This window comes from Sardina pilchardus, chromosome 5 (genome assembly GCF_963854185.1).
Source record: "Sardina pilchardus chromosome 5, fSarPil1.1, whole genome shotgun sequence".
Lineage (NCBI taxonomy): Eukaryota > Metazoa > Chordata > Actinopteri > Clupeiformes > Clupeidae > Sardina > Sardina pilchardus.
In genome coordinates this window covers 34,615,315-34,635,111 of record NC_084998.1, presented here as the reverse complement: position 1 = coordinate 34,635,111, position 19,797 = coordinate 34,615,315, and the positions used below count along the sequence as shown (strand labels likewise).

Below are 19,797 nucleotides of genomic sequence, written 5' to 3'. Positions count from 1 at the left end.
GGGAATGTTGCACGGCCATTCAAAAACATGACTGGTTTTCTAAAGATACAAAGCTTAATGCTAATCGGTGAAGTGTCCCTTTAACTGTTAGCATTGATGACTCTTCCTGAAATATAGATGTAATGTATTTCCAAATTTAAGCCCATCTTATGCGGAAAGTTGCCTAATTGACTGCAACACGATAAAAAACAATGGATAAAACAGGCACCTCCAGATTGCAAAAGATGCACCGGCCAAGGCAGAGCGCACGAACCCAAACGCTGCACCTCGTGCCAAATGTTTTAATTGGTTTATTAAGTAGCCTAGCCTACAGTAGGCCTTACTTGAGAATGGCCATTTCCCTCACGCGTTGCATGATTCACGCTCTGCGTGAAATGTATTACAGCTGTATTACAACTTACCGCCACGAGGTGGCAGTACAGTCCGCTGTAGCATTGCTGCGGTGTGATTGATACTGTAGCCCAGTTCTACTCATTCAATAGGCGGCCAGGAAGCAACCTCTAAGTGGCCCAGCCCATATACAGTGGGTACGGGTTGAGAATGCACCTTCTCCCGCGGGACTCCCGAAGAGATCCCGCAGGCTGTCAAGCCGATTTTTTTCGAGGCTAAGGCAATGTACCCAAACAACCACCAGGTGGCAGAAAGTTTCATCCCGCATTTCAGCTGCATTTAATGATGAAGACCGCATATCCGTCAATAGTCGACTCCTTAAAGGGATATTCCGCCATTTTTGGAAATACGCTCATTTTCCACCTTCCCTCGAGCAAAACAATCGATATTTACCTTGTTCCCGTTCATCCAGCCATTCTGTGAGTCTGGCGATACAACTTTTAGCTTCAGCCTAGCATAGATCATTGAATCGGATTAGACCATTAGCTTCTCGCCTGCTAGCTTCATGTTTAAAAGTGACTAAGATTTCTGGTAATTTTCCCATTTAAAACGTGTCTCCTCTCAAGTTAGAAAGTGCAATAAGACCAACTGAAAATGAAACCTGCCGTTTTTCTAGGCTGATTTGACATGGAACTACACTCTCATCTGGCGTAATAATCAAGGCAACTTGCAGCTACTGGCACTACTACTGCTTGTTGTCTATGGGGACTATTTTCAGATGCTGCGTAAGATATCACTGCGCCTATGGTACGTTTGCAAGTTGCCTTGATTATTACGCCAGATGAGAGTGTAGTTCCATGTCAAATCAGCCTAGAAAAACGGCAGGTTTCATTTTCAGTTGGTCTTATTGCACTTTCTAACTTGAGAGGAGACACGTTTTAAATGGGAAAATTACCAGAAATCTTAGTCACTTTTAAACATGAAGCTAGCAGGCGAGAAGCTAATGGTCTAATCCGATTCAATGATCTATGCTAGGCTGAAGCTAAAAGTTGTATCGCCAGACTCACAGAATGGCTGGATGAACGGGAACAAGGTAAATATCGATTGTTTTGCTCGAGGGGAGGTGGAAAATGAGCGTATTTCCAAAAATGGCGGAATATCCCTTTAATCTCATTTAATCATTAAAATGAAGGTGATGACTGGCGAAATTAATAAAACGACGTTTCAATAAAACATTGTTGAAATTGACAGTTGAAATGGTTATAGAAAATCGCCTACAGCCTAACGCCGACACAGCTGATTCTTTGATTGATTCTAAGCTGTTTTGATGTAGGGGATGGGTAAACTGGCGCGCTACAAACATGCTTCCAATCAAATGTAATATTAGTAGGACTAGCCTACTTAGACACTTTAGTCATAGGCAACGTTGCCATGTTAATTTGGGCTAGAAGTGCTTGCTTGTGGTGGCGCTCCTGTCCGCTGCTTCTCCCGAATTGTGTTTGGCAAATTTGTTATTGGGGAAAACGCGGAGAAACGAGATGGTCAGTCCTCGTATTTTTTCTTCACGTTTCGGCTAAGTAATACGTTAAAGTCTTCTTCCGTATTGAACAGACGCTCGGCATGTCAGATTGCAGTTGCAGAGTTTTCGAATGTTTTACAACCCAGCTGGTATCCGCTGTTCATTCCGACATATCCCCACTCGGCGGTAGGCCTAGGCCTATTTAACTTTTTTTTTTCAAACAACGTGCCATTCCAACATGAGGTCATTAATAGGCTATTAATGTCATAACTATTAGGCTATCATTAGGCTTACTATGCATGGCTGTAGGCAGCTATGAGGCCACTGAGATCTGGACCTCATTGGTTTTGAGAGCTGGAAATACATGTGTTTGCTAAATATCGGTTGTTGTGCATGTTGCGTTCGCGACTCGGGGAAGTGAAAGCAGTTCTGTAAAGACATTGCAAGTTATCATGGAGACCATCTGCGCCGCGCCGCGCAGCTGTAGCTGATTGTGAAAGCTGATTGGAAATACATAAGTTTAGAGCGAACGTTTCAACTATGTTTGCCATGGTAGACAAAAACACTCAAATAAAACAATAGCCTAAAAAATAACTGCATGTGTAATGGACACGGCTCTATATCCTAAATAATTTTCGAGGTTAGCCATTTGGTAATATGACCTATCCTTACTGACAATAATTTAGATTGAGCACAACTAAAGTTGCACGAAGGCAAAATACAGTCCTAAAAGCCTATTCTATATAGCCTGGCCAATATTGTAGATGTGCAAAAGCAGCATTTGCGTGCGTGCTTGCCGGTGAGGTGTAGCCTACAAAAATGAGCATAACATCTGATTATTAAAGTATGGCTATATAGGCTAGAGAAGAGTTGGTTTAAAATTCAAGTGTAGTAAAAAAGTTTGTGCACATCCCCGGTCAAGGTGCAGAACAAGAGTAGGCTAAATCATAAAAAAATGGAAAAAGGTTCGCACACTTGAAATCCTTCTTTTTTGATTTGATTTTATTTTCTTTAGCACAAAGGAATGACGTTTCGACCGTGTGGTCTTCTTCAGATTAAAATTCAAGTACGATGCCTTTTATCTAACAAACTCAAAAGCTGAGATTGTTGGAAGGACTAGGCTACTCAACAAACTTGTTTTTCGTTTCTGGGAGATCTCGTTATCGTTTTGGATTGTCGGATTTTTATACTTATTGTTTGGACTTATGGACAATGAATTTGAGTGGTGGTTGTTAGTGCTTTACAAAGCTTTGTGTTAATAAGTGTCGGTCCTCCTATCCTTCAGCTCACTGCACGATGCAGTTGCGCATAGTGGCCACGCAGTCATTAACTGTTTACGACACAATACATGATATTTGTGTTTTTCGTTTCTTAGATTTAATGCATGTTTGACATGTAAACAGGCCTTCAGTCCGTTAACTTAAGGCCTTCTTTTGCATGGGGTTGCTCGCATCCGCCCGTAACCTAGGCTATTATGTGCATAGTGGCTGTATACTCTTGATTATAATAAGAGGCCAATTGTTACAGGACAACTTAAACTGACTTCCCCAATGCTTCCCCGCAGCACATTACATTTTAATATAGGCTAATATAGGATGAACAAAGTCTATGGACTTGCTATATTAAATACAGTAGCCTAATAATTAGGCTATGTGCCACGTCCGATTTCGCAAGTGATGTAGTAGGCGTTTAAAAATCGACAGCCGTCTGTGAGACTATTTCATGAAGAGCAATTGTCTTGTGCGATCATTCCCCCTCCCCCACACTTGTCTAACCAGTTCACTAGACATTATAGCCTACCTATACGGCATTGAGGACGATTGCCTCCCTCCCCCCTCTCTCTCGACAGACACTTCCTGACACTGGGGCTCGGGATCATGACATCAAAACTTCGCGGGCACAGCCACATTGGCAGCTTCACTCCTTAGTTTACTATGGATTACTATGGATTTACTCCCGCCTTTTAGTGTGTCCCTGTTACTTAGTTTTTGCCTTCTTGGTCGTATGTTGCTGTGTAGTGGGGTGTAACAGTGCAACCCACGATCGCAAGAGGAAAAGAATAAATCGCTACTATATTTCTGCTTCTTGTCTTGTGCATCTGAATGAATGGATATTACGTTCAGTGCGCTACCAAATGGCGGCGATATTCCTAGAATGCAAGGCGTGTGCCCGAGCCCTATTATGTAAATGTAAAAATGTGTGTGTGTGTGTGTGCGCTGAACCACGAATTCACATATTAACTTTTCTTTTCAGCAGACATCGCAATCATAAAAAAATCGCAAAACTTTAATTTTTTTAATAAAAATGTCTTAATGGGTTCCGGAGAGGTTCGTGGAGTAGGTTTTGAACCCCCGGTAGCTGACGTGTGATATAGATGCCTCAACCAGTTACGCCACAGTTCGAGTGTCATTACCTTCGCACTTAGCCAAGAAATATAAAGGATTCAGTCAGTCGAGTTCATTTATTCGCGGCATGCACTTGAAACGCCGATCAAAAGTTCTGACATGTTAAACTGACGTTAGTCATTAATTCACCACATGCTAAAATGCTGTTATATTGACGCACAGTAACCCACGGTAGTCTATGTCTATCTCTGAATCAACATGAACATGCATAACGAGATCCATATAGTTCTTAGTTGCTAGAAACTTCTTTTGCGGAGCTATAGGCCTACTAGTCGATGGTTACAATGAATCACCCTCACTGCCCTATCGCATATCTGACCATCCATTGTTACAATGTTACAAAATGCGCGATCTTCTCCATGCATGTAGCCTACGGTTATAAGTAAAGTGACATGATAGGCATGTATTAAAGATATTTCTGTTAAATACATTTTATTTTCAGTTGTCAAAAGTGGTGGGGACAAAATCTGTGATAACAAGTGCTGGGTAAGCTACCCAGCGTCGCCGGTTAAAATGAACATGCCTCCGTTTTAAAATAGCCTATAGGCCTACACATTTCTAAGTATTCCTAGCATAAATGTAGCCTAAATGTCCATCTTGTCCATCTCTTTCGTCTTCGCCTTGACAATAAAAGCCTATTCACGGAAATGCGGTCTTGTAACCGTAATGAATTAATGAATTAATCTAAGGTTGCCTATCGAGTCTTTCAGATTGAATTGAAGGCTTCTAAAACCATTTTCATTAATTTCAACAATGGTTTATTGAAACGTCGTTAGATTATAATTTCGCCAGTCATCACCTTCATTTTAATGATTAAATGAGACGGATTAAATGAGACGGATATGCGGAGCATTTCTCTCCCTCTCCATTGACCAAAACGTTGCTCTGGCATCTCTGCTGGACTGACTGAGTTATAGGCTACGTCAAGTGAGAGAGCCAGCTGTGAGGTAGGCTGTAAAACATTCGAAAACTCTGAAACTGCAATCTGACATGCCGAGCGTGATGTCTCTTTTCTCCGCTTGTCACCAGCGCGGTGTCTTCGGGTTTTTCCGTGTTTTCCGGTATGAGCCGAACCTTCATTTTACAGTATTAGGGCGGTCTTATGTTGCCCCCTTGCGGTTGCAAAGTCCCGATGCTTCGGGATTCCCGATGTGCGGGAAAGAAAGGAGCATTCTCAACCCGTACCATCTGTAGTATATTTCGGAGCTTTCGGAAATGCCAACAGAAATCCCTAGTCACCTACAGACTGCAACACTACAACTCTTTTATTGTTTTGTTTTTTCGGGTGTTTGTAAATTCAGTCTGGCACTCTGAAAATGTTCGCAAGGCTCTGCACTTCGAAAAAGACGAGCATGAACTAACAAAATATTTGTCATAGTTCAAAATTGCCATTAACACAAGCAGCAGATTGAAATAACACTAAATGTTTCATTCGAGAGTTTTGACAACGGATGATTAGCACTATGCAAACAAGTTTTATTGAGTTAGACTACGTCTCCTATAATAGTTCCGTAATCTGACGTATTTCAGACCTGAGGAGAAGACGGTCGAAGAAGTTGGAGAAGAATTGGCGAGAGAAGCTCTTACCAATCCCCTAGGCATTCTACTATCCCCAAGGAACGCCCAACAGAAAGGTTTCTTTGTCACTATTGTGAACAAGATGGACACATTAAAGCAGACTGCCCTGCTAGAAAGCTGAAAGGAGCTAGTCACTGTTGTCTCCCTGGGTCTGAAGAGCAAGGGTAGACTACAAACTGTCCCTGTGTTAGTGGGTGGGAAGTTAGCCAACGCCCTGATCGATACAGGAAGTTCCCAGACTTTACTCCAACCCCACCTAGTGGACAGACAAGAGCATGTAACTGGAAAAAGACTGAAAGTGATCTGTGTTAATGGAGATGTGCATGAATACCCAGTGGCCAAGGTGTATAGAGGTGCAAGAACAGGTTTATCGGTTGACTGTTGGTATTGTTGAGCGCCTCAGTCATCCTGTTGTCCTAGGGCAACATATTTTGGTCCTGCCTGAGTTAGTGCAGTCCAATAAGCCCATTAATGTGGTTATCACCAGGTCCCAGGCAAAATCTCAGGGAGGAGACTCATTAGAGCACAGTGTGATCGATCCCCTGAGAGAGTTGCCCTTTTTCCAAAGTGAAGTCATTCCCCAGATCAAGTCAAAGGCTACAAAGAGCCGTAAACAGAAAAGACACAAGAAGTTAGTGGGAGCACTCCAGAGAATGCAGAATGGGGAGGGCACGCCACTAGGGGGAGGAGCTGAGGATGACATAGCCTATGACATGGAGAAGTTGCAGAAGCAGGATCTTACACTGCAGGAGGCCCTTACCAAGGTTAGCAGTGTAGATGGGGTGCTAACTGGGGTTTCAGCCACTTTGTCGGGTGAGAGTTACATTTTGAGGGAAGGCTTGCTGTATCACCAACCCGAGGGGGATAAGGCAGAGCAGCTAGTGGTACCCAAGATGCTAAGAGACCGTGTACTTTCCCTTGGCCATAGTATCCCCTGGGCAGGGCATCTCAGCACTACAAAGACATTTGAGAGAGTTGCTGCCAGGTTTTATTGGCCAGGGATGTACAAAGAAGTGCAGGAGTATTGCAAGTCTTGCACTGTGTGTCAGCTCACCAGCAAAAGGAAGGCTAGTCCATTTCCACTTCAGCCACTCCCCATCATTGAGGTTCCCTTTGCCAGAATAGGGATGGATATTGTTGGGCCTTTAGAGAGGACACAGAATGAACACAGATACATCCTGGTAGTCTACGCAATCCGTTACCCTGAGGCTTTCCCCCTACGCAAAGTAACCGCCACAGCCATATCACAAGCTCTCCTTCAGCTGTTTTCCAGAGTAGGGATACCCCAAGAAATCTTAACCGACCAAGGTACAGCCTTTCTGTCCAAACAGTTGAAGCAGGTCTATAGTTTACTGGGTATCAAGGGGATCCGGACCACAATGTATCACCCTCAAACGGATGGCCTGGTGGAACGTTACAACCAGACGCTGAAGAATATGATCAGGAAGTATGTGGCTTCCAATGGGAAAGATTGGGACCGCTGGCTTCCATATCTACTTTTTGCATATCGTGAGGTACCCCAAGCCTCTACAGGTTTCTCCCCGTTTGACCTTTTGTATGGAAGACCGGTGAGAGGTCCCCTGGACTTGTTGAAAGAGGCCTGGGAGGGCCCAAGAGCTCCAGAGACGAACAGTGTTCTCTCTCATGTCCTGCAAATGAGAGAGAAAATGGAGGAAATGTCAGAGCTGGTCCGGAGTAACCTTGAACAGGTGCAGCATCGTCAGAAAACCTGGTATGATCGGACAGCCAGACAGAGAACCCTCCAGACAGGGCAGAAAGTCCTTCTACTCCTACCCACTTGGCCCAGTGGCAGGGGCCATTCACAGTTAGCCGCAAGGTGGGACCTGCGACCTATGAGATCAACGTGCCAGGCAGGAGGAAGTCCCAGCGGGTCTTCCATGTTAACCTGCTGAAGGAATGGAAGGAGCGTGACCCCCAAGCCAGTGTGCAGCTTCTGGTGCGAGCTATTGGTGAGGACGAAGACAACCCAGAGCAGTTCTTCCCGGCCACTCAACCGCCGTCTGCTCTTGACCTGTCTTACCTTACTCCACAGCAACAGAGGGAGCTAGAGTCCATCTTTCCAGCTGGACTGTTCCAAGAGAAGCCTGGTTTCACCACAGTAGTGGAGCATTCCATTCCTCTGAAGGACCCCACTCCAGTCCGTCAGAGAATGTACCGCATCCCAGAGTGTTTACACCCCATGCTCAAAGATGAGGTAGAGGAGATGCAATCACTGGGGGTCATTGAACGATCCCACAGTGAATGGAGCAATCCGGTTGTTCTGGTACCTAAAAAGGACAGGACAATACAGTTTTGTATTGACTTCCATAAAGTGAATTCCTAGTCACACTTCGATGCCTATCCCATGCCCAGGTTGGAGGATTTAATCGAACGCCTGGGTAAGGCTAGCTTCATCACCACCCTGGACCTCTGCAAAGGCTATTGGCAGGTACCTCTTGCCAAGCAGGACCGACCGTACACTGCCTTCAGGACCCCTCAGGGATTATTTCACTTCCTTGTTATGCCTTTGGCCTGCAGGGGGCGCCAGCCACGTTCCAAAGGCTTATGGATCGTGTTCTGGAGGGCACAGGGTCATTCGCCGCAGCGTACCTGGATGACATTGTGATTTACAGTGCCACGTGGAAGGACCACCTGCGTCATGTTGGTGACGTGCTACATCGCATCAAGAGGGCGGGACTCACAGTACACCCCAAAAAATATGACTTTGCCAGAGGAAGTCAAGTATGTGGGGCATGTACTAGGAAGAGGGGTGATCCGACCCCAGAAAGACAAAGTGCAGGCTGTGCAGGACTGTGCGCAGCCACAGACCAAAAAGGAGGTCCGGTCTTTCCTCAGACTTGTTGGCTGGTACCGCAGGTTCGTGCCAGACTTTCCTCCCGAGCTGCACCACTCACCGATTTGACTCGGAAGTCTGGGTCCAGTCGAGTGCAGTGGGGGCCAGAGCAGGAGGCAGCCTTCAATGACCTGATGGGGGCTCTGTGCCAGGATCCAGTGTTACAGAGCCCGGACTTTGACAAACCGTTCACAGTCCAGACTGATGCCTCTGGCGTTGGATTAGGGGCAGTGTTACTCCAAGGGGAAGGGACTGACCAAAGGCCTGTGGCTTACATTAGCCGCAAGCTATTCCCCCGAGAGACACGTTATGCCGCTATTGAGCTGGAATGCCTAGCCATGAAATGGGCTCTTGATACCTTTAGGTATTATCTGCTAGGCAGAGATTTTCTGTTAGAGACTGACCACCGCGCTCTTCAATGGCTGGGGCGTATGAAGGACTCAAATGCAAGGATTACTAGGTGGTTTCTTGCTTTGCAACCTTATAGGTTCCAGGTGCGTTATCGTACTGACTTTTTGTCTCGCCACCCTGGTGGTGAGACTTCAGAGGGGACGGGAAATGTGAGAAACTGAACTTTACCGTTCTCACCGTTGCATTTGCGTTGCTCCGCAAGCGCAAGCGAGAGAGAGAGAGAGACTCATTCGTTCGCGCACACACACACACACACACACTCCCCCACGGTGTCCCTTGTTAATAGTAAAATGTGTTGTGTGTACTTTAAAGTGTTGTTGCATGTTCTGTGGACTATATGTTAGTCAAGGGATGTATAGCGGGTGTTAATGTTGGCCAACAGTGGTGTCGGGAGTTTGCCGCCGGTTTTGGCGTTCATTCACGCTGCAAACCAATTGTTTGGTTTGCCGCGATTTCGCTCATTCCTTCACTCATTAAAATGTCGTTATCAACTTCATTCTTATCAATAACAATTACGCAGTGTGGTACCCACTAACTTATCTTCCATTTGCCATGCTGTATGACCAGTATTTTGCCCATGATCTGGTTAACGCATACATCTACTCACAACACTTCCTGGTGCTCCGTCTGCTGACACTGTCCCATTGCAGAAGCATGCTCCGCGCCGGGACAGGTCATTTTGTCTATTCTGCAGGGGTAGGGAGCAGGGCATTACGCTACAGGGGTGTTCAGGACATTATTTTGGGCTGTATTGTTTCTATGTGCCTTTTGGCTGTGTATGTGTTTATAACAGACATATGTCTTATTCATTATATTCTTTTCTGTTATTTTCTATATCCTTATTATGCTGAATTATGATATATAGCATTAGCTAGAATGTTGTATACTTCCCTGGTTCAATGGTGTGCCTCAATCATCCCCAAACAGGCCAATTTAGACTAATAGCTGGGACTATTTAATGGGGTAGCTCAGTTCCCATTGTGTATGTGGTAGGGGAAAGACTCTCCTGTTGTGAGGCAGAGTAAGTTATTCACACTGTTCTTTGACTGTGCAATATTGGTGCTACTTTTGTTTGTTTTTGGTAGGGACAAGTTTTTGTTTATTAGTGTTGCTATTTTTTGACTAAGCTACAAAATAAATAATCTGCATTACTGAAACAACCTCTCCTGTGAGTGCATTTCCACCATTTCCACTTAACTCACATCCCAACACGTGGGTTGACCTCCCGGTCGCTCACAAGATGTAAGAATTTATCAGGGCGTGTTATTGGTCAATTGACCACATTACTAAGACGTTATCCCTAAAATGTACAGTTAGGCCTGTCGCGATATTCAATAAATCAATAAATCGCACGATAATTAAAATTACCTCGATAATGCCATTTGCATGCTTGTTTTTTCTCTCTCTCTCTCTCTCTCTCTCTCTCTCTCTCTCTCTCTCTCTCTCTCTCTCTCTCTCTCTCTCTGCGTAAAGATGAGGGAACCCTCATATTAGCCACTTGTCAGACGCATGGTGTGCGTGTGGGGAGGCAGGACTTCTGGCGTAGCCAAGCACAGAGTGCAGCGAAAGAGCTGCCTGAGAAGTATAGGCAGAGAGAAAGCTAGTTGAGAGTTCGAGTTGGCCTGATAAGAACAAGAAAGATGGAATTGGTTTCTAAGCCAAACGCGACAGCGGCAGTGTGGGAACATTTCGGATTTAAACCGAATGCCCGTGGTGAACCACTAAACGTGAGCGAGTCGGTGTGTCGCATTTGTTTGAAAACAGTCGCAATTAAAAGCGGTAACACAACAAACATGCATATGCACCTAAAACACAATCATCCGGTGCAGTTTTCCCAGCTAGGGAAAAAAAATAAAAGTGGGCCGTCTCCGTCTGCCCAACAGTGCACAGTCACTGAGGCGTTTAGTCGACAAACAAAATACAAACGGGACAGTGCGAAATGGTGTGCGCTCACAGACAGTATAATTCGCTTCATTGCTAAAGAGATGCTGCCCTTTAGCATCGTCGAAAAGCCGGCATTTATACAAATGCTGCAAACGTTTGACAGACAGTATGAATTGCCTGGGAGAACATACGTGTCAAAAACTGCAATCCCACAACTGTACAACCGCGTGAAAGATGACATACTCAAGGAGATCAAAGACATCCAATTTTACTCTGCCACTACGGATATGTGGTCAAGTTCAAACATGACCCCGTATATGAGCTTGACTATACACTAATCCAGCGCGAACTTTATGGGCGCTGCCATCTTGAATATCGCCATTACTGCGTGCCTGCGAGTGTGACGAGTGACACTTGCCTGTGCTTTTCAATGAAGGCATCCTGTCAGAGAATGTCTAACAAGAGATCCCGCTCATGAAAGAAAATGTCAGGTGAAAGGGAACATTGGATCAATGATGTCAGACTGTGCCAAAACTTACCAATGAAGGTAATTTATTAACAACATAAGGTATTAAGACGTGTATTAATGACAGATAACCTCTGCAACAGCCGCCTATGGAACCAACGGGCTAATTTCTTAGCAGCCAGTCACGCAGTAATGGCGGTTTTGTGTTACTTCCGTGTTTCGCTGGATTAGTGTATACACTACATAACTGCTGACTGGACCCTGCAGTCCAAGTGTTTAGAGACCAGATATGTCCCAGATAACCATACTGCTGACATCCTTGGAGAAAACCTGAAGTCTGCTTTAGCAGACTGGGGACTCGATGAGCACAAACTAGTTTGTATCACTACAGACAATGGTGCTAACATTGTTGCTGCCATACGAAATCTTGGCTGGCCATGGCTTAATTGCTTGGGCCACAACCTCCATCTCGCTGTGTCCCATGGTCTGGACAACAACAAAGATCGGACAGCTTGTGCCATAGGAATCTGCAAAAGTTTGGTCAATGCATTCAACCTGAGCTGGCTCAAGAGGAGAGAGCTGAGGAAGGCACAGAGTGAGGCTAATCTCCCGCAACACAGTCTAATATTGGTGAGTGATGTTACATCCATTAATAGTTTAATTTTCAGCACAAAATATTGAAAGTGTTTTTATTTTTATTTCATAGTCTATGGGCCTATTGTTTCTACAATTTAAGCTAACGTCTACGTGAATTCGAGATCCAGCATTGAGATACACATTTTAACTGAACTTTGGAGGAGATCTGTAGCCCACTGGTTAGAGCTTCGGCCTCACATCCAAAGGATTGCTGGTTCGATTCCCGACTTGTTCATGACGGAAGTTCTTTTAAGCAAAGCATCAATAAATATGGGCTATGTTCTGTTTTTTCTATTCACACAACTACACGCACGCTGGCGAATTCGAACATTCTGAAATGCGCATTCTTCCACGAGTTGCCTAAATAGCCATGCCTTCAGCCTAGCCTATGCACAGAGAGAGGCGGTGGGGGTGGGGAGGCAGTTAATTGTCCTCGATGCGCGGTGATGTCTGTAGTAGCCTAGCCTAGACGAGTGTATGGGGGAGGGGGAATGATCGGTTTCAAATAGGCTATGTTGCAATGGATAGTGTGTTATGTATAGACCCCGAAGCCATTTGCTTTGAGAATAACGGCTGGCTGATGAAGTAGTTGGCTGGCTAGCTGGCCCAGCCAAAACCTAAATGAGGCTGCAGCCGCCAACGTTTTCATGACTGATCATGGCTTTAGTTGCCACTTCATGTCTACAGATGTCTATATTGTACTAGATCTCAACACACAATGTTATTGTAGGCTATTGTTTTGGACAACGTTCTGCACGTTTCACTTCAATGTAGACTGCATGCGTTGTGAACAGGAAAGGAAACGGTGGAAGTTGCATCACGGACTTCTGTTTTGTTCTGTAATACCTCTATAATATCCTCTAGCCGCTATAGTATTTCTATAGCAATCTTGTAGTACTTCTGTAGTATGTCCCAATTTACTATAGTATTCCTATAAGATTCCTATAAGATTCCTACAATATTTAGTCCCAAAATACTATAAGATTCCTATAGCCTAGTACTTTTTCGTAAGGGCGTAGCCTAATAACCTATCGCGTTCAATGTTGTAAATCCGTCTGTTCCAGAATATTTGGTTCATATCATCAATCTTTGGTTTTGGTGTTTGTGCAACCTGGCCCTGAGGATTTAACAAAAGTCTGACTAGCCCTACGTAGGAATTAGGAAAGTATGTAAGGCGAGATCAAGATTAGGCTACGTTGCTTGCTTCTTTCCCCCATGTCAACTCACTGTGAGTTCTGTATATCGTAGCAACGAGCACAATACTGATGTGGTGTGTCCAGTGGGAAAATCTCATGTAGCCTAATTTCTAGGCTCGTTTATTTTTCGCGTGTCTCTATGATATAATTATTTTTAGATGCAAAAAGTCTAACTGGCTTAGTCAAAGTTTGTCAGATGGCGGCTCAATTTGGCTAGTATTGTGATTCATCCGTTTATTTCAGATAGTTTGTTATGAAAAACCATTAACAAAAAATAATTGTTCGTCGACGTTGAAAAACAGTCTGCGAATTCAGTCTATACAGTATAAGCTACATTTTTTCGCTCGTGCCAAGCTGCGAACCCAGGTCTCCTGCGTAGTGGTCGAGAGAATTAACGTTGCGCCACTGAATGAATGCACCGCAATTCTTTGGAAATATATTTCTTTGTCCAGCAAATAGGCTATGTAAGAAAATGCTTATTAGTCTGAGCTTTAAAAGATAGCCTACAAATAGAAGATAAGATACAACTATGAATGTACGTAGGCATACGCGCCCTACGTACATAAATAGGCTTCGACGAATTTCAGCTGAAAATATTTTTTACACACGTAGGCCTGCCTAATAGAACAACATCGCAGAACAACGTTTTCAAAACAAACTCGCATTTTACCACTGTAAATCGCTTCCATAGACTATGCCATGGAAATGAAAAATAGTTATTAAAATAAATCACATATATAATACATATTGCACATATATAAACTATATGTTTTATGGTAAAATATTATTCTCATGCCCGACTGACAGGAAACCCTTGCGACATCTGCTGTGAGAAAAGAGAATAGCAGCCTGGACAAACATGGCCGAATGCGAGAAAAACATAGTGTTGTCACATAAGTGAGCGCAAAATAGCTCTAAACTAGCTTGTACCGGTGTGCTTTTGCTCATGTAAAAATTCTAGGTGACAAAACACGCATATTTAGGAAAAGTCGTGAACGTAGGGTCCTGGAATTGAATCGAGTGAAAAGATTTTTTTTTTTTGTAATCACTGCGGTCAAATGACCGCAGTCCGGCCGTTCTAGGTATATCTAGGTCAAACCTACACGGCGCTTCTAGTAATACGCGTCAGCGGTCAAATGACCGGTGCTTGGCGCTTCTAGTGTTAAGCTGGTGGTTGTGGATTTTTTAGGCAGGGGGATTATTGTAGTAGTATTCTATTGCCCTTAATAGAATTTCGAGTCGTTTTCTCACAATGGATTTTCATGTCATGTATTAAAAATGGCAAAAGTCCAGTTTCCATTGCAATAAATTGGAGAATTGAGATGATTATGCGATTTCCTGAGCGACAAGCACGCAGGCATACATCGGTGGAGCCTCTTGATAATGGTTAGGCCAAGCCTTCTTAAACTGCATGCTTTAGAAAGTTATAGTAATGGAGATGTTCAAATAACTAGCCTACTTTTTGGCTAGCAAACAAAGACACCCCCGTTTAGCTAATGGCAAACTGTCCTAAACATTGCACTCATTTTTGTGACTTATAGCATATCCTTGATAAGATGAGCAGACACTGCTGTTTCATTGAAAGAAGGTAGGCCTAATAAGCATTTCTCTCCCTCTCCATTGACCAAAACTTTGCCCTGGCGTCTCTGCTGGACTGACTGAGTTACGTCGCGTCAGAGAGCTGTGAGGTAAAACATTCGAAACTCTGCAACTGCGATCTGAGATGCCGAGCGTCATATTTCTTTTCTCCGCTTGTCACCAGTGCAGTGTCTTCGGGCTTTTTTGGCATGAGCCCAACCTGCATGTTATTAGGGCGGTCTTATGTTGCCCTTGCGGTTGCAGTTTTAATTACAAATCCCGCACCTGCGGCATTCCCGATGTGCGGCAAGGAAAAGTGCATTCTCAACTCGTACCATCTGTATTTCAGTTCTATTCATTATGGAGTTCCCAAAATTGCACATAATGTGTGTTAAAGTGTCTATTTCGTATTAAAAAAAAAAAAAAAAATGCAATATTGCGTTATTGGCACTCAAAGTGTTAATGCATATTTACATGTGTTGTGATTATGTCAGCAGTATTGGTCAGCAGTGGGTGTATTTCTGTGAGACATGGTCTCGAGATTTTTTCATGCAATGATGTCTGATCATTGTGTAGTTCTGACAAGACTGACACATCACCATGGATACTTTTTCTTCATGATAATTACAATTAAGATGACTGTCCCACCTGTTCCAACATATTTGTCAGTCTTTCTGCTTCCAGATCTATGACATACAGCTTCTCTTGCCGGCGGTCTAGGTCGTCAAGAAGTTGTCGATAACTTGCATCATTAAAGTTTTCCACACAGATAGCACTGACTTGCCAACCATTCTGTCCAGCCTTTTCCATGATGGACTGAAGTATCGAATACCCTACCATGCAAAAAGTACATACATATATCACTGCATGATCAAAATCATATTTGTAAATAATTAGCATATGCATAATATACACTTAACATATCCACATGTATGTTGCTATCATGTTTAAAGAATAACATTAATAATTCACATTTAACACCTTACAACTTCTCACTAAAACTGAAACAATATGTCATAAGAGGAAGATTTGATTATTCATAAATAGGAAATATGTTCACATGTTCTTTTAAATGTTTTTTTTTCATCAAAGGCGTGTCTCCTCAACACTCTTATACATCTATCAAAACACAACATAATATTAATATCTATAACCTGATAAAGAAGTCATTGTCTTAACATGGTGAAAACATGGAGAGTGGAGTATATCCCCTTCCCATTACAATAGTTTTTAGAATTTATTACATCACATGTAATAGCAGTCTAATAATAACAGTGATATCTGTAATATTCTTTCTTTTTTCTTTTTTTCTTTCTTATGTCCTAAGGAATGTACTGTATCCTCTAACTAGAAATTGTAATTCCATGGAAGGAATTACCATTGCATGTACAGTACAGGCCAAAAGTTTGGACACACCTTCTCATTCAAAGAGTTTTCATTATTGTCATACTATGTGACTATGAACATTGTAGATTCATACCGAAGGCATTAAAATTATGAATTAACACATGTGGAATTATATACTTAACAAAAAAGTGTGAAACAACTGAAAATATGTCTTATATTTTTAGGTTCTTCAAAGTAGCCACCTTTTGCTTTGATTACTGCTTCGCACACTCTTGGCATTCTTTTGATGAGCTTCAAGAGTCACCTGAAATGGTCTTCCAACAGTCTTGAAGGAGTTCCCAGAGATGCTTAGCACTTGTTGGCCCTTTTGCCTTCACTCTGCGGTCCACACGGTGGTTGGACCCAAAGATCTCAGATTTGGACTCATCAGACCAAAGCACAAATTTCCACTGGTCTAATGTCCATTCCTTGCGTTCTTTAGCCCAAACAAGTCTCTTCTGCTTGTTGCCTGTCCTTAGCAGTGGTTTCCTAGCAGCTATTCTACCATGAAGGCCTGATTCAGGCAGTCTCGTCTTAACAGTTGTTCTAGAGATGTGTCTGCTGCTAAAACTGTGTGGCATTGGCCTGGTCTCTAATCTGAGCTGCTGTTAACGTGCGATTTCTGAGGCTGGTGACTCGAATGAACTTATCCTCCGCAGCAGAGGTGACTCTTGGTCTTCCTTTCCTTGGACGGCCAGTTTCATTGTAGCGCTTGATGGTTTTTGCGACTGCACTTGGGGACACTTTCAAAGTTTTCCCAATTTTTCGGACTGACTGACCTTCATTTCTTAAAGTAATGATGGCCACTCGTTTTGCTTTACTTAGCTGCTTTTTTCTTGCCATAATACAAATTCTAACAGTCTGATCAGCTGTGTATCACCCCTGACTTCTGCACAACACAACTGATTCCCAACCCCATTTATAGGGCAAGAAATCCCACTTATTAAACCTGACAGGGCACACATGTGAAGTGAAAACCATTTCAGGTGACTACCTCTTGAAGCTCATCAAGAGAATGCAGAGTGTGTGCAAAGCAGTAATCAGAGCAAAGGTGGCTACTTTGAAGAAACTAGAATATAAGGCATATTTTCAGTTGTTTTACACTTCTTTGTTATGTACATATTTCCACATGTGTTAATTCATAGTTTTTATGCCTTCATTATGAGTCTACAATGTCAATAGTCATGAAAAGAAAGGAAACTCATTGAATGAGAAGGTGTGTCCAAACTTTTGGCCTGTACTGTAAATGTAAAAGGGTTGCTGTGTAAAACATTGTATTAGTTAAAAAGACAACATAGGCTACTGTAGCCTATGACACAATAAGAATAGATGAATAACAATAACCCAATTACAGTTCCACTGAAATTACTTGAAAACCCACATTTAAAAATGATTGATGAAAATGCATTAAAATTGTGGATAGTATTTTGGAAAATAAATCTTCATTTATGCTGAAAAATATAGGCTAGCTCTTTTCAGCAGATATCGCAAACATAAAAAAGATTCGCAAAACTAAAACATATTTAATTTTTTTAATATATATATATTTTAAGAGCAAATCTCATGAAAATGTAGACTATATGCCTACTTTCGCGGGGGGCAGAGACATTTTTCAAAGTTAATACCTAGGCCCTCTACGAAATAGTAGCCTACAAAGCTTAAATCTTTTAATCTCCGTGGCTATTCGAAATTGCGCTGTGACCAGCGGAGGACAGTGAAACTAAATATTGGTTGTTTATCCGGTTTATCCTTACCAGTGCATGGCTTTGAATATATTACAGTAACAGTTGCCAACAATTATAAGGGATTCAGCCAGTCGAGTTTATTTGATATTCGGGGCATGCACTTGAAACGCCGATCAAAAGTTCTGACATGTTAAACTGACGTTAGTCATTAATTCACCACATGATAAAATGCCGTCGTATAGCTTGACGCACAGTAGCCTACAGTAGTATATGCCTATCTCTGAAACAACATGAACATGCATACCGAAATTTAAAGCCTATACATTGCTAGACATTTATTTTGCGGAGCTAGGCCTAGGCTATAGTCGGTGGTTAGGCTACAATGAATCACCCTCACGGCCCTATCGCATATCTGACCATCCATTGCTACAATGTTACAAAATGTGCGATCTTCTCCGTGCATGTAGCCTACGGCTATAAGTAAAGTGACAAGCGTAGGCATGTATTAAAGAGATTTCTGTTAAATACATTTTATTTTCAGTTGTCAAAAGTGGTGGGAACAAAATCTGTGATAAAAAGTGCTGGGCACATGTACCCAACGTCGCCGATTAAAATGAACGCATGTCTGCGTTTTAAAATAGCCTATAAACATTATGAAGTATTCCTGGCATATAAATGTAGCCTAATGTCCATCTTGGCCATCTCTTTCGTCTTCGCCTTGACAACAATATCCTATTCACGGAAATGCGGTCTAGTAACCGTAATGAATTAATGAATTAATCTAAGGTTGCCTATCGAGTCTTTCAGGTTGAATTGAAGGTTATTTCCTTCTGATAGACCTATAGGCGATTTTCTTAAACCATTTTCAATCATTTCAACAATGATTTATTGAAACGTCGTTGGATTAATTTCGCCAGTCATCACCTTCATTTTAATGATTAAATGAGACGGATATGCAGTCTTCGTCATTAAATGGAGTTGAAATGCGGGTTGAAACTTTCTGCCACCTGGTGGTTGTTTGGGTACATTGCCTTAGCCTCGAAAAAAATCGTCTCGACAGCCTACGGGATCTCTTTGGGAGTCCCGCGGGAAAAGGTGCATTCTCAACCCGTACCCACTGTAGGGTCTAGAACCTCACGGTAACACTTTACATTACGGCTCGCTAATAAGGTGGTAATTGTATGGTAATTTTTATGTAATTTCATGGTAACAATCCCTTGTTACCACTTATTACAAGTAATTTCCATGCAGTTTCTAGTGCAATTACTCTGCAGTTTCAAGGTAATAGCAATGCAAACAGCATTAATTAAGGTGGTAATCTATATGGTATTTTTATGTAATTTCATGGTAATAATATTATGTAGCCCCTTATTACTAGTAATTTCTATGCAATTTCCAGTGCAATTACTCTGCAGTTTCTAAGTAATAGTGATGCAAACAGCTTTCATTTTAAATTTAATAAAATGGTAATGATTTCAAATGAATCTAGTTCTTGAAATGATAGTCCAGGATTTACTTATTGTTTTTGTTTAATTACCTGAAGAACAAGGAGGTAATTTCCAGGAAAATACACAACATCAGGGCCGTAAAATACCACTTATTTCCACTCAGTTACTTAGTTATTACCATCTCTGATCTGAAATAGGTTACCGTGTACTGACATTCAACACACAACCACATGTTGAGGACAACCTTAACTTTGTTCTGCAAAAAAACATTGTTTTCACACATTTAACATGTTCTGCAATAATGAAACAACATAGTCGAATTCTGAAACAGTAGGCTAAATATTTTATTTGCAGTGCACCCTAAACCTACCAAAACATTACATTAATACACAGTATTAGATGTTAAAATCCCTTGTGCCAA

At 42.5% G+C, this 19,797-nt stretch overlaps 1 protein-coding gene across 1 annotated transcript in view; it reads right to left on the bottom strand.

The window, feature by feature from the left end:
• Positions 1–19,797, bottom strand: part of LOC134080763 (glutamate receptor 4-like) — a 183,140-nt gene that overhangs the window by 98,174 nt on the left and 65,169 nt on the right. The window contains exon 4 of the mRNA XM_062537366.1: positions 15,506–15,690. Within this exon, the coding sequence (XP_062393350.1) occupies positions 15,506–15,690 (185 nt within the window). The remainder of the gene's footprint in view (positions 1–15,505; positions 15,691–19,797) is intronic.